We start from the raw sequence: 15,731 nt of genomic DNA, 5'->3' as shown, positions 1-15,731 counted from the left end.
AATGTGAATAAATTCATCTTTAGCTGAGTTACCTGTGATTTTTTCCTGTGAAGAAACATTTGACCATTCGTACTTTGAAATGAGGGCTTCCCGAGTAGCTCAGCTGGTAAAGAATCCACCTGCAATGCAGGAGACCCAGTTCAATTCCCGGGTCAGGAAGTTCCCCTGCAGAAGGGACAGGCTACCCACTCCAGTATTCTTAGACTTCCCAGCTGGCTCAGATGATAGACAATGTGCCTGCAATGTGGGAGACCTGGGTTCGATCCTTGGGTTGAGAAGATCCCCTGGAGGAGGGTACGGCACCCCAGTCCAGTACTCTTGACAGGAGAATCCCTGTAGACAGAGGAGCCTGGTGGGCTGCAGTCCATGGGGTCGCACAGAGTCAGACGTGGCTGAGTGACTGAGCACAGCACAAGCGCTCTGAGATGAACTATGTAAAGTTAAACGAAATGAACTATTTAACCAAACCCACTTAAAGTTCTGAAGAGTTACAACTTCAGTTTAGCCCCTTCCATTTCATCTAAGCATTCACAGCAATGTGTTCTTTCTGTGGGTCTCTTTTCTGTCCAACTCTAATTTACTGAAATGCATAGGGTCCCCAGCCCCTCACAGGGATGCAGTGAGTGAAAAAGCAAACATAAGCCAACATCTGCTAAAAGCACACCCTTTCCAGACCTTATATGAAGCTACACGAGGGAAGGAGGAAGGAAGTGTGTGCACAGAGGCGGTCAGTGAGCACACCAGTTAAGAAGGCCCCCTTCGTGGGGAGGAGCGTCATGTGGTTTAACAGCACGCTAGCCAGAAAGATAACACATCTTGGTTCACCTAGTCAAATGGGATATCACTTCAGAGAAGGTACATGACTTAGTCGTTTTCTCCTTCAGTGTCTTCACTTGTGAAGTCAATGGTGGAGAAATGGTTATCTACACATATACTTTATGGAGAACAGAAGATTGCAAGTGTGTATGCAAAACTCCTCTACGTTTGCAAAATCTATGCTATGTAAAGTCTAAGAACAGAGGGAAACCCAAGGGTGAGGGAAGTTCAGAGTTGCAGGTAATCCAGAAAAGTATGGGCTAGTGCAAATAACTGTGGCATACAAGGACTCCAGGTGTCAAGAAGTCTCCTTTGAAACAGACTGGATGCAGGATAGGAAAATCTACCATTATGAACCCAGAAAAGTAGAACTATAACTTAATCAGATTGTAAGCTTAATGAAACCAGGATCATTCATCTTTTGGTTTCCCCATCCCTACCTTATTGTGTGTGTGCTCAGTCATTTCTGACTCTTTGCAACTCATGGACTATAGCCCACCAGGTTCCTCTGTCCATGGAATTTTCCAGGCAAGAATACTGGATTTCAGTTGCCATTTCCTTCTCCAAGGAATCTTCCCAACTCAGGGATCAAACCTGTGTTTCCTATGTCTCCTGTGATGGCAGGAGGATTCTTTACCATTAGCACCACTTACATACTCACTAAATCTTTGCTGTACAACTGATGAATAAATGAAAACAAATGAACTGACTTCCACATAACAAATAAGTGTATGGACTCTCTTCTGCCAAGAAATACATATAGATAAAATATCAATATTTTATCTGCATATTCCTCTAAAATGAGAAAAATTCACATATTACAATCTCATGAGCAGAGAATTACACCTATCCATGTTACCTTTTGCAGCGGCAAATAAAATTAAGGAACAGCTATACCAATGTGACTACTTAGAAGGAAGATAGAACTTTTCCAAAAGTCTTCTCACACAACTAGCATCACAGGGAAACTCCTTTCTCACAATCTATTAAAAATCACTACAGATTTCACTTAAATCTTACTTATGCATTCAATTTTATTATTTAAGAACTATACTGCACACATTTTGTGCAATTTTTCATTTCAAGTGTTTACCAATGTAGACTCTTCCAAATAATACAGCAGTTCTCTAAGATTAAAAATAAAAAAGGTAAATGAAGAGTTTTGGTAAAAAAAAAAAAAAAGGAAAAAAGACTGTAACAATGTTTTTACTTATATGAAGTAACAATTATCAAATCATCATGTGATAAGATTTATCTCAGAAGTACAGTATATTCACAAGACCCAAAGGCTAATAATGTCAGGAGTTCTCTTAAGAAAGTCACTGAATTATTGATACTCACTGAATAACCCAGGTGTTTCTAAGCACTCTTCAATAGGTGATTCTCTACATGTACCTGACCAGCACTGACCAGTGGTGAAACCATGTTCTAAATGGGTTTAGAAACAACTCAAAATAGTTTCACTTTCTCAAATGGACGTGTGATTTCTTTTGACAGTTCATACTCTGATTGTTTACAATAATGTCCATATTTTAGTTTAGGAGAAAGGTTAATACTAATAAATACTAAATCAAAACATACTTTTGATTCTAAATCTAAATAACGTATCTCCTCAACAATTAAAATGAACAAATAGCATCAGAAATAACTATTACAATATCTTTAAAGATCTTTTTGCTTACTTGAAATATTAACTGATCATCACTATTGTAATTACTACCAACAAAAACTTTTCTGAGCACCTAATGGGTGAGATATTATGTGATATATTGAAATTAGAAGGCAACAACCTCTTCCCTCAAAGAGATAATCATGTCGTTAGCAATTTTAAAGAGGCAATAATAATACATATAAATTTTAACAGTAATCCTGAAAGGGCCGGCATTACAATCAGCTAAGGAAGGGGGAGATTGTGAGCTGGGAGAGTGGGGAGGTGAATAAGGTCTCTCGAGGGTAAGCCAGACAGAAACATCGAATGATATCACCTCTACATGGGATCTAAGACAATCATACAAATGACTCATTCACAAAACAGAAACAGATTCAGAGATAGAAAACAAATTTAAAAAAGGGGAAATTCAGGTGGGGGGGGTGGTAAATGAGGAGCTTGGGATAAACAGATACACAGTTCTTTATATAAAATAAACAACAAGGTTTTGCTGTATAGCACGCTTACTCCTTGCAAGGAAAGTTATGACCAACCTAGACAGCATATTAAAAAGCAGAGACATGACTTTGTCAATAAAGGTCCATTTAGTCAAGGCTATGGTTTTTCCAGTGGTCATGTATGGATGTGAGAGCTGGACTGTGAAGAAAGCTGAGCACCGAAAAATTGATGCTTTTGAACTGTGGTGTTAGAGAAGACTCTTGAGAGTCCCTTGGACTGCAAGGAGATCCAAGCAGTCCATCCTAAAGGAGATCAGTCCTGGGTGTTCACTGGAAGGACTGATGCTGAAGCTGAAACTCCAATACTTTGGCCACCTCATGTGAAGAGCTGACTCATTGGAAAAGACCCTGATGCTGGGAGGGATTAGGGGCAGGAGGAGAAGGGGACGACAGAGGATGAGATGGTTGGATGGCATCACTGACTCGATGGACATGAGTTTGAGGAAACTCCGGGAGCTGGTAATGGGCAGGGAGGCCTGGTGTGCTACGATTCATGGGGTCGCAAAGAGTCGGACACGACTGAGCGACTGAACTGAACTGAACTGAACTGAACAGAGAAGTAGTCAATATCTTATAATAATCTATAATGGAAAAGAATTTGAAAAAGAATATATATATGTGCACACACACATACATATATATATACACACATATACACATACATCCACGCACACACATATACATAACTGAATCACTTTGCTGTCCATCAGAAACTCACACAAGGTTGTAAATCAACTATACTTCAATTTTAAATAATAATAAAAAAATTTTTAAGTTTTTTTTAAAAAAGAGAACTTGAGCTGGGACTTGGATAAACATAAGGAGAACTATTAGTGACAGCAAGAGCAAAGCTTCAAAGGCAGAAAAATGACAAGAATTTTTCGGCAAAGGGGTCTGAATAGTAACTAGATGGGAGTCCATTCTGTGAATGACTACATTATTGAAGCTGTAAAAGTGCCCTCAGCTACTTGGGCAACCCAAACACATCCTTTTCAGAACAAAGGCAGTGCAGTCAGATCTGATTTTGGCCCAATCTTAACAATCAGCTTACTGGGTGATCTGGAGCAAGTCATCTCATGTTCAGTTTCTGCAAGTGAAAAACTTGAAGATTATTCTTTAATGTCCCTTCAAGCTCTAAAATTGTATGATTCTTCTTCATTACTAACAAATAAGCAATCCCTATGGATGGTAATTATCAGTATACAAATCTATACAAGTCTAGAACAGTACAGTTCCACAGATACACTAAGTCCTCTTCCACCCCAGGGCCTTTGCACATGATATTCCTACCATATGAATGGGCTCTTTCTGCCCAACACTGCTCATACTCCAACCCATGGCCAAGCAGACACCTTTCCTAATCTTTCCCCAGTTTACATCTTACCCTTTGCCAAAAATCTATATAGTCTACACTTTTACCACCAATGCTTCCTCTGGAGTGGAGTGTTAGTCGCTCAGTCGTGTCCAACTCTTTGCGAATCCATGGACTGTAGCCTGCCAGGCTCCTCTGCCCATGGAATTCTCCAGGCAAGAATACTGAAATGGGCTGTCATTTCCTTCTCCAGAGGATCTTCCCGACCCAGGGATCAAACCCGGGTCTCCTGCACTACAGGCAGACTCTTAACTATCTTAGCTATTGGGAAGTGCCTGCTTCCTCTACTTATATAATTTGGCCTGTTTTCTAATTGTCCTTCAGGATAAGTGATATCATATCTATCCTCACCAACAAACACTTAATAGAAACTACTAATTTCAGAACTAGCTTCCAAGATTTCTAAGTATCCCCAGACCAGCAGCTCATGATGCAGAGAACAAAACTCATCTTACAAAAACCATGATGTGAAATATAGTTCTTCAAAAAAAAAAAAAAAAAAAAAAAGCTGTAACAAGTAACATACACTTCTGGTTAAAACAAGTTTCCTTCAAGACAGGCAGGTGGGAAAGGGGGGTACGGAGAAACACTGTTTCAACCATACTGCCATTTCAGACATTCTGGGAATTAGTCTTTTCATAACGGACCTCAGTGCCTACAGCACAGTGTTCAACATATACTCAGTGCTAAAATAACTACACAAAACTTTGATGAAAAAACACTTTGATGGAAATTTTATTTTTTGATAACACTAAAAATTGCTGAAAGCTATGAATAAATTAGGTAATACTATTTCTGAACAGAAATGCTGATTTTTTCTTACAGGCTTTGTCTTTCTCATCACAATACAAATAATTAATGAATAAAATCACAACTATTATAGCCAGATCCAGAAGTGTTTTTGAGACCTAGAATTCTTTTATTATTTCTACTTTCTACTTTTAGGTAGCATGAGGACCAAACCTGTGATTAAACTCCCATTTCATTTACTAGAAATTACTCATACTGTACTGTTCTCGATAAAATGCTTTACATGACTAGTAACTGTTTAATACAGAAGAATAAAAAGTTAAAATTGAGGAAGGGGTAAGAGAAAGGGAAACAGGATCAAGTGATTTCTAATCATCCCAGGGGACCAGGCTAAAATAACTTATTTCATGGGAAGGTGATCTTCAGCTCCTAATGATGACCATGAGAATGTGAGCAGGGGAATAACTTAAAATGATTTTTAAATCCAATTTCATGCATGTGGACTCTCATATATAGTCACTGAGTATTCAAGATATAGTTGGCATTTTATAACAAAGAACAATATTTCCTACATACCTTTCTCTTCCTTGCACCATGAATATTTACAAACTTTATGTCTTGACCTACTAAACACAATGCATGATCAGGGATTAGATGCTAGATTTGGGAGGGAGGTTCTGAAACAGGTATGAGGACATCAGTGGAATGATGAATGAAATTTGACCATGGACTCTGGACCAAATAATAGTGTTGTATCAGTGTTACAGGTCTTGACTTTGACCACTGTATTGTTTTTCTAAAAGAGAATGTCCTCATTTTTGAGCAATATACAACAACCCATTTTGGGGCAAAGAGGGGCTATCTACGTGGGCCTTTGCTGTGATCCGGTGAAGACTCTACATGTCCGCTGCAGAGGACACAGGTTCTACTCCTGATGCGGCAAAAAAAAAAGAAGTAAAGAAGGGGACTGTCTACAGCTTATTCTCCAGTGGTTCAGAAAACATGCACACAGAGAGAAAGAGACCAAGGCCAACAGAAGGACAGAGCAAAAAGGGCAACCACAGGCAACTTGTGAATCTGAGTACAGTTTATTTGAGAGCTCCTTGTACTAGTCCTGCAACTTTTCTGTAAGTTTGAAACTATAACTAAAAGGTTATAAAAATACTTTAAGAGAGTGGATAGAACAAATGGTGTTCTCCCCCTCTTCTGTCTTAAATGCGTTTCTGCTTCCTAGAAGAAAAAAAAAAAAAACAGTGATACTGTTCAATGAAAATAGATAAGTTGGCAAATTAAGAAGGTAAATTAGACCCTAGGATTTCAGACCTACATCTTGGTTGTTTTACGTGATGAAAAAGGTCACATCCAGGACAGTAGAATAAGAACACAAATACAAATCAAGACTGGGAGAAGAAGCGACAGAGAGGAAACTAAGACACAACACAGGAAGCTGATACCACCTTATTTCAGAACCATGGGAACTCAGCTGCCAGTGAAAAACTGAGTTTTCATGGGATCATAGAGTTGAGAATTTTCAGAGCCAGAAAAATCCCCTAGTACACTAGCACTGTACTGTTTATGGAGTATTTAGAGCTGTCTCACTTTTTATAAGCTGGTGAACTGTCTGGAAACCTCTAAAGCCTGATGCCAATGCTCCCAATTGTCCTGAAGTAAAAGAAACTATATCTTCCACCCCATACTCACCCCTCAGAATCCTAGAAAGTGCTAGAAGATATAAATCTTCAGGTAGCAATAAGAAGGATCCTATACACTTAAACTTCCCCCTAGGAGTCCATCTAGTCAAGGCATACAACTAAGAGAAATAGCCAATAATCTCAGAAGCTTACAAGCTCTTATGCCTACATCACTAGAGTTTCCAGGTTCCTAGGGACAGTCAAGCAAACAACAATATGATCCAGAAGACCTTACAGAAATATGGGAGATGGCCCAGGATATTCAAGAGACTCGTGCCATCATCTTGTAACTTCCTCCACCATCCAGACAGTTAACCTTGGTTAAAGATTAAATTTTCAATCATCTCATCACATAGAATGTTTGATTTCAGTACAAAGTAATAAAATGATAAGGGAGGCATTACTGAAAGAGCACTGAACTTGGTTAGAATACTAAGGCTCTAATCCTGACTCTTATGCTTACTAGCAGCATGATAACCTTTTTGGTTGTCCATGTCTGCATAGGATAAACTCGCATAGGAGGCCCTGCCTTCTTTGAAGGGTTGAGGTCTCCCCAAGTCTCCTTTGAACCAACCAGCCATCCAACTGGGTACTGAAGACTCAACTCTCCACTAAACTCCTGGAAATATGAAAACAGGGTTCAAAGCTTTGAACCCTGCTCTCAAAGAGCTTGAAGTCCAATGGTGGAACAGATAAGTAAACGAAGTCAAGCAACCAAGATGTCCCAATAAAAATATGAGACAGGGCACAGAGGGCTGATGGGGCTGGTGAGTCCACCACTGGTGTGAGGATTACAGAAAAGGCTTCAGGGAAGGCAGGACTGAACTCGGTCAGAAAAGATGAGCAAGTGTTGCCTAGGCCTCTCGTCGTATTTTTGACAGATAAAATGTAGATAGATAGATCCTGGCAAACACGTGGAAGAATATATCCCTCCAAGTTGACTGAACAATACTAAGAAAGGTACAGTGTGAAAGAGTACAGGTCGAAGACACAGCTGGAGATGGAGGAAAGACAGAGGGAAGACAAGCAAAAATGGCATCAAGTACCTTGTTCTCTAATCTAAGGAGTTTTAACTTGATCCTAGAGTAGATGCAAAGCTACAGGTTTTAAATATCCTTCTGAAGTCTGTATAGTTGAAAGATGAAGATTCAAAAGTAGAATCAACTAGGGCAGTGATCCACCAAAAGAATGAAAGTGCGAGCTGGAATAAGATTCTGATGAAGGAAAGGAGAATTCATGAGACTTGGTAACGGACTGGATGTGTGTTGGGTTGAACAGTCATGGCAAAGGAGTTAAGGGTGTAAAGAGACAAAATATATGAAAGTAATTTCTAAACTACAAAAACAATTGAAGAACATTGTTTTATAAAGTCCAGGTAGATAGTGATAGAATCGGACAGAAACCTTAGTTTTGTCTGATGTTAATTTTCTTCTCCCACAAAGAAATTTTTTTTTAAATCATAACTGAAAGTAATAAATAAAAATTTCCTCAAAACTTTTCAAATAAAAATGTATCTGTACTATTGAGAGATTTAATAGATTTTTTTCTTAATTTTCCCTGGAGTATCAAGGTTGTTTCAAAGATAGGCTTTGAATAAACAGCCCTGTAATTCATCAGTATTTGATCTTGTGTTAAGTTTTTATACATACAAGTCTCTTATTGCTCATTTTTGAAATGGGAGTCCTAATAAGATGTAATACACTATTCTTTTGAGGAATAAAGAAAATAATGCATGTACTTAGCACAGTAGAACAGTACCTGGCCCTATCTGGTACTCAATAATTTGTACCATGGCAAAGAGTTAACCTAACAGGCCTATGAAGCTGAAAAATGTCTGCTTACAAGGTTGGTCCTTGGCTGGCATCTGGGAACTTGGACTTTGGGAGGGGGAGAGCGCTAACATTCCCAGTGCTGATAAGAATAGCTCACTGGGTCTAAACTGTACAGACAATCTGGTTTACGCAGAACACCTGCTTTCTTTCTGGAGTCTGGAGTTTTGGTACATACTTTGACAGAGGGCGCCTATGTGACCAGCCCCAGTGGAAACCTTCTGAGTGTCCACTGGGATTCCCAGTGAGAAAGCATTTCACAACTGTCACAGCTGGGAGCTGAAAGAACTGTACACCCGCTGTGTGACTCTACCGAGGAAGAACTGCAAGCTTGCGCTTGGGTTCTCCAGACCTGCCCCATGCACCTCTTGCCTTGCTCATTTTGCTTTGTCTCCCTTTCACTGAAATAAATCACAGCGGTGAATTCAACTCTATACTGAGTCCCATGAATTCTACTGAGCCACTGAACCTAGGGGAGGCCTTGGGGGTCCCCAACATAACTAGTCTCCCTGTTCCTCAACCTCATAAATTACTGGCCAGTTTTCAAACCAGAGGAGTATTACAGACAACAAACCAACCAAACTGACAATTTCAAAGTCAAATTATAAAACTTCCTGATTTCTCAGGTAACAGTAGTTGCAGATTTACATACAACTTGAAATTTCTGTATTCAAACATCTCATCATATAGAAATCCCACCATTCTTTGTTTTCTATTATTTAATAGGTCATTTTTCTGATTAAACTCCAGCCCTATTCTTCCCTAGATTCCCTCTCAAAACCAAGTGGAGGCTCCAGCAGAATCTTAGGTGGTCTGACCCATGTGATTATTTCCCTAATCAGAAAGCAAGATCACAGTGTCCTCTGTTCTGTGTTATTACAAGAAGAGCAAACAATATAAACTGTCAGTAAGATCTTTTATCAGTTCACTTAAAGATGCAGAAATATGAGCTAGCTGAGCACGAATAAGGACAAATCAAACAATGAACCACAGCAGAAACTGGAACACAAGTGTTCCAGCCTCAGACTTGGAAGAAACAGCTCAACTGAATTTCCCAATGAATTTCCCAGAATTCCTTGGCACACTTCGAAAAGTACAATAAACTGTACCTAGGGTGCAGGAAAATTTTCAGTAAAGTCCTGCTGCCATCATATCAAAGGAGCTGGGATGTAGAAAACCTGGAGAAGACTGATGTCTGACTCACACCTGATTAACTAAGAGTTTAATAAAGGATAAGTGTCACTTAGCAGCTACAAAGAAACCACGTAGCTACTAGATCAATCAGTAACCTACCCACTGTTTCTCTTCTAAAACAGAATATGAACAACTAAAATAAATATATCTGGGGCTACCCCAGAATGGCCCTTGTGGTTTTCCTAATCCACTTAAAAGAGTTTTATATCTTTAACAAAATAATATTTTTAAAATACTTGTTGATTTCCATGGGTTACCCACATCACAGCCCTTCTTAGATCACAGCTCCTAAGGGTAAGGGAGATGGAAACAAGAACACTGATCCATGGAAACAGAGAACTGGACACATTAACCCAAACAGGAAAGAAACACTACAGTGAATTGCTACTGGGCTTACCTAGAAGCCAGGCTGAGGGCTGTCATGAAGGAATTCAGCCCAATATTATCAGAACTTCTACTTTCTCAAGAATTCAGATTCTTATCTTAAAATTCCAACCTTTTTAATATAGGTAAACATTTGTTTTTAATTGTGAAGTGAAGTGAAGTCACTCAGTCGTGTCCGACTCTTTGCGACCCCATGGACTGTAGCCTACCGTGAGAGGAAAACAAGTCTGCAATCATATTTTCAACTGAAGGTTGTAAGTGTCCCAGTGAACATCAGTTCCTGAGAAAAGAATCCAGGAGGGATAAAAATGCCTAGCTCCTGGGATGAGCAGGGGCTCAGGCAGAACTAGCTAATGGGACTAGGCTCCCTGGGCCAGTCATCAGTAGCCAGAAAGGAGATGATTTTTTTTTCCCACTGAAGTATAGCTGATTTACAATATCATGTAAGTTTCATGTATACAGCATAGTGGTTCAGGTTTTTTGCAGATTATATTCCATTATAAACTATAAAATATCAAGTATAATCCCCTGTGTGTGGGTGTGTGTGCTCAGTCATGTCCGATTCTTTGTGACCCCATGGACTGTAGCCCACCAGGCTCCTCTGTCCGTGGGATTTTCCAGGCAAGTTAATTCCCTGTGCTATACAGTAAACTGATGGTAAGTGTCAGAGGCTGGATTTTTTTTTACATGTTGTGACAACTTCCTCATTCTGTCCTTTCTGGTTCTCATGGTGGCTGAAGCTGCTTCCAGGAAAGACAGTGGGTCAGGTTGTCAAATAAGAGGGTTTCCACTGTTCTCTTTATTCTCCCTAAGTGAAAGCAGTGAGGGCCCTTTTAACTTTGCATCATCTTTGTGTTATCACTTATCATCTTCAAAGTGACTTAACAACTGCAAAGAATTTCAACTGGAACAGTCCATATCTCTAAGCAGGTACGGTAAGTTTCCGAGGCTTTCTTGGTTAGTAAAGGACCACACTTTCCCATGCCTACTGTAATATTTCTATTCTTTTCTTATAGTATTCAAAGTACAACAGATCATTATCATACAGCAAAAATGTATTAATGTTTCCCTTAAAGTTTATTTTAGATTTTAAAATAATTCATATTTATAGTCTTATCTGAAACCCTTTTGGAATCCTGAATTTTTCAGATTTAATAAATGTGCTATAGCTCATATACCACACGTAACACTCCCAGCAAGAACTAGGACAGCCCCACGCAACTAAACACATGATCATTACCACATATACCCATATCCACTAAGATAAAGACTAAAAATAGCTTCATCTAAGGTCAGGTTTTCCAACTGAGTTTCTGAAGTTTGGGTCTTCAGCCTTATGGGGATTTAGGAAGGTAGATAAAAGACTGAATTATATGAACCTGCAGAATTCCATAGGTCACAATGACAAGCTACAATAGAAATCAACAGAATTGAGGACCACCAGTGAAAAGCAATGTCATTCTGTCTGTACTAGGGGAACCAAAACACAGAGAAATCAATGCGAGAAATCAGTGGAAGTAAAACAAAACAGAAACAAAATAAAAAGGAGCAAATCCATTTCTGAGGAAGGTACTCCAGGAAAAAAGTAGAGTAAAATAAAATAAAACCTCAAGATCACCAACAATCTACCAGTAAACAACTAGACAATGGCATGTGGTAAACAAGGGCAACCCAGTCTCTCCAGCCATCCCCTGGGACCCGAGAAAACGTCTAAAAGGAAGGAATGTGGCTGGACCTGCAGTACTGGATGATGCGTCCCCAAAACGGCACGAAGAAAAAGATGGGTCAGAGGCTACTCTACACTCACACACCTCATTGAGTGGTAGAGCCAAAGGACAAACCAACTTAAGACAAACCAACACTTTGTCCTTGGTAGAGCCAAAGGACAAACCAACTTAAGACAAACCAACACTTTGTCCTTGGTAGAGCCAAAGGACAAACCAACACTCCTGTCGTCCCACAGGAGTGGGACGACAACATGAACCCCATGCCAGCTGCTCACCAACCGGGTTCCTAGTAAGCCACTGTCCCCTGCTCCCATCAAAGGAACTTTGTCCTAGCTGCTTAGCACAAAAAAAGTGGGACAGTTTTGCTGTCAGTCAACTTCACAAATCACTAACCAGTTTTCAGTGCTTTCACTGAGTAATGGAGAAATATTCATATAGAGGGATGGACATAGACACAGTTTGTATGTGCTAATAAAGAAGACTTTGATACATAATATGAGTTTATGGGAAACAGTCATGTACAAAACATACTTAATGAATTCCACAAGGATCTAAAACTGATGTAGGAATTTGTTTCCTCTAACAGATTAAATCAGTAGGCCAACATAAAACATATACCCATGTATATATACCAAACCCATAATTAACAGATGTGTGAAAATGTCCATCCATGGTTTAAACTTTATCTTTCAAATCACTAGCTTAACTTCATTAGCTAACAAATCATTAGCTTAACTTCATTAACCTAAAGCTTATTCCGTAAGATTTGGAGGGTGTGAGGAATGTCAGTGTCAAAAGATAGTATCAACACAGAAAGCAGCAGAGTAAATTGTGATTGCCTCCTACCTCTGGGCGACCCTCGTAGTAAGTCAACATGGACTTTGTGAGCACAAAAAGTCTCTCTTTGTAGTTTAAGGGCGACGTCTTCTTTTTCTGCTGTGACCTCTTAATAAGAATCTCTTCCAGAATAGTGTTAAAATTCATCTCGGTCTTCTGATCACTGTTTCTCCTTCCATTGAAGATCCCAGTGTTCTAAAGTAAGAAAATAAACAGTTGAAATAAAATGTGACATGTTAATTATCCAAGGACGCCTGTCATTCCAAATTACAAAAACAGATTTTACTCTGACAGCTGGAGCTGAGGAATGTCACTCTATGCCAGACTGAAAGTGCCCAGGGCATGAAAGCCCAACCTCCTCTTCTTCCCTAGCCCCATCCTGCTCTCCCAAGTCCCAGGATTTCATAAGGAAACCTAATCCGAATTGCCATGATGATCCATTCTTTTGTCCCTCCCTGCCAATCCCGGCTTGCTGGCACACTCTGCTGCTATTTGATTGCAGAGAAACCAATATCTCAGATGGAAAAGTACATTTCGTCACCTGCACCGCTGGTTTAGGCTGGTATTTAAATTGCCTGAGGATCTTGGTACACAAATAGACAAGCACATAGGCCTGGCAGACTTGTGAACAAAATGAATTACCACAGTGGTGGATGGCATTCAATCTGCAGTTGTAACAAGGATGTAATCTTGATAAGCAACCTCACCACCAGACTACAAGGGTGCTCTCTGATACCTACACTACCATGCTCCACATTCTCTTCCCTGTGACTCCTGTCTCAATCACAAGAGAAAACAATTCCCACCCAGTTATAGCTTACACTACTCAGCTACCCTACCCTACATGGCTGCCCCTCAAGGCAAAACTCATCTATATGAGGTCTTCAGTCCTGTATTTGGAGCCCCCATATCTAGACTATCCATGCCTAGGCTAATAAGCCTTCCAAAATCCAACAAAATTTCACTTTCTGAAAATCAAAGACACTCAGAAAAGGCCTGGACATTTTTATCTGAGACAAGTTGAACGGACAACAGCCCTTTCTTCCCTTCCTCCCACTACACTATGACAAGACGTTATTGTGTATCAAATCACAGAGGCAGGGACTTCCCTGGTGGTCCAGTGGCTAAGACTCTGGACTCACAATACTGGGGGCCTGGGTTCGATCCCTGGTCAAGGAACTAGACTCCACATGCCGCAACTAAAGATCCTGTATGCCACAGCTGAGACCCGACACAATTAAATAAATTACTAAAATATTTTTTAAAAATCACAGAGGCAACAGGAGTCATGTGAAGAGAATAAGTGGTTATTAGAGAGCACAACTGGGAACTTGCCACTGAGTTTGGCAGTGAGAAATTTACGAACTTTTCAGCCAACCCAATACCAACCTCAGCCAACCTGACACCACCCAAGCCGACACCCTGGCAATTCCCTTGCAACTCCCTATTACTGATCTTTCATTATCCAATCAGGCCCTCCGTTTTCTGTAAAGCTACTTTACAACAGCTTAACCTCTGAACATCAGTTTCTTTCATTCATAAAATATGCAGGTAAATATCACAAGGTTACAGTGAGGTTTAATGAGATGTGAGAGAGAATTTATTTATTATGAAACACTATACAAATGTTTATTATTGTTATTTTTTAAATCCAATATTCTTTTTCTAGCTTAAAGAATTATCATCTGGGCAATGACAATAGCTTTCCAACTGGTCTTCCTTTCACCCCAGCTCTTGCCTCATTTTATTCAAACTATTCGCCCTTTATTTTCATTGGCTCAGCCTTCAAAGACACCACTGTCATCATGCCATTATTCCCACTGGCTCAGCCTCCAAAGACATCACTGTCATCACGCCACATTCATTCACTGGAAATCCTCCATGCCTCCCCAAAGTCCTCCTCATTACCTGCAGGATAAACACTAGACAAGGACCACAATTTAGCTGCAACCGTATGGATGTGAGAGTTGGACTGTGAAGAAAGCTGAGCGCCGAAAAATTGATGCTTTTGAACTGTGGTGTTGGAGAAGACTCTTGAGAGTCCCTTGGACTGCAAGGACATCCAACCAGTCCATCCTAAAGGAGATCAATCCTCGGTGTTCATTGGAAGGACTGGTGTTGAAGCTGAAACTCCAATACTCTGGCCACCTCATGTGAAGAGTTGACTCATTGGAAAAGACCTTGATGCTGGGAGGGATTGAGGGCAGGAGGAGAAGGGGATGACAGAGGATGAGATGGCTGGACGGCATCACCAACTCGATGGGCATGAGTTTGAGTAAACTCCGGGAGTTGGTGATGGACAGGGAGGCCTGGCGTGCTGCAGTTCATGGGGTCGCAAAGAGTCGGACACGACTGAGCGACTGAACTGATCTGAACATCCAACCTTTACTTTTACTGTTCTCCAAACACTCCACATCCCAGTCAAAATAGTCAGCCCTGGCCTAGAGAACCCCCTCTCTCCACCTATGAAAACTACTAGCTCAAAACTCACCTCCCTGATGAAGCCTTTCCTGATGATCCCAATTAATTAAAAACTATCTGGTTCCTAGGCCCATGATCTCTGTATCACCCATCACAGAGTTCATCGTTGCCTTCCATGTTTTAGAGCAATTGATGTTGCTCTAAATTGATATTCTAACTCTTACCTAGATTTTAAGCTCCTGGAGGAATAATTCTCAACTTTAAGAGCACATCAGAATCACACAGGGAAGTGTTTTTCAGAATTCAGACATCCTGAACCCATACCTAGAAACTCTGAATTGGTATGGGGTGGGGTCCAGCGCATCATGATTTAATGTGCAGGTAGATTTGAGAGCCACTATCTTAAATGAAGAGAAACTGGGCTCTGACACGAACTCTTTATGCCACTCTTAGTGCCTCTCAATAAGCAGTGGATAACAGGTCTAACTGACCCATTATCCTAAGCTGAGAAGTCAGAGAAAAAAGCTCTTGTTCCTTTACATCT

At 40.2% G+C, this 15,731-nt stretch overlaps 1 protein-coding gene across 4 annotated transcripts in view; it reads right to left on the bottom strand.

Annotated features, from left to right (window-relative positions):
• TEC (tec protein tyrosine kinase) overlaps positions 1-15,731 on the bottom strand; it is a 150,238-nt gene that overhangs the window by 84,049 nt on the left and 50,458 nt on the right. For all 4 annotated transcript variants that reach the window (XM_065914512.1, XM_065914513.1, XM_065914511.1 and 1 more), the window contains one exon: positions 12,776-12,961. In XM_065914512.1, the coding sequence (XP_065770584.1) occupies positions 12,776-12,913 (138 nt within the window). In that variant the 5' untranslated portion in view covers positions 12,914-12,961. The remainder of the gene's footprint in view (positions 1-12,775; positions 12,962-15,731) is intronic.

The sequence above is a fragment of the Muntiacus reevesi genome, chromosome 22, assembly GCF_963930625.1.
Source record: "Muntiacus reevesi chromosome 22, mMunRee1.1, whole genome shotgun sequence".
In the NCBI taxonomy this organism is placed as follows: domain Eukaryota; kingdom Metazoa; phylum Chordata; class Mammalia; order Artiodactyla; family Cervidae; genus Muntiacus; species Muntiacus reevesi.
Note: the sequence above shows the minus strand (reverse complement) of the source record. Positions and strands in the feature narration are given on the sequence as shown.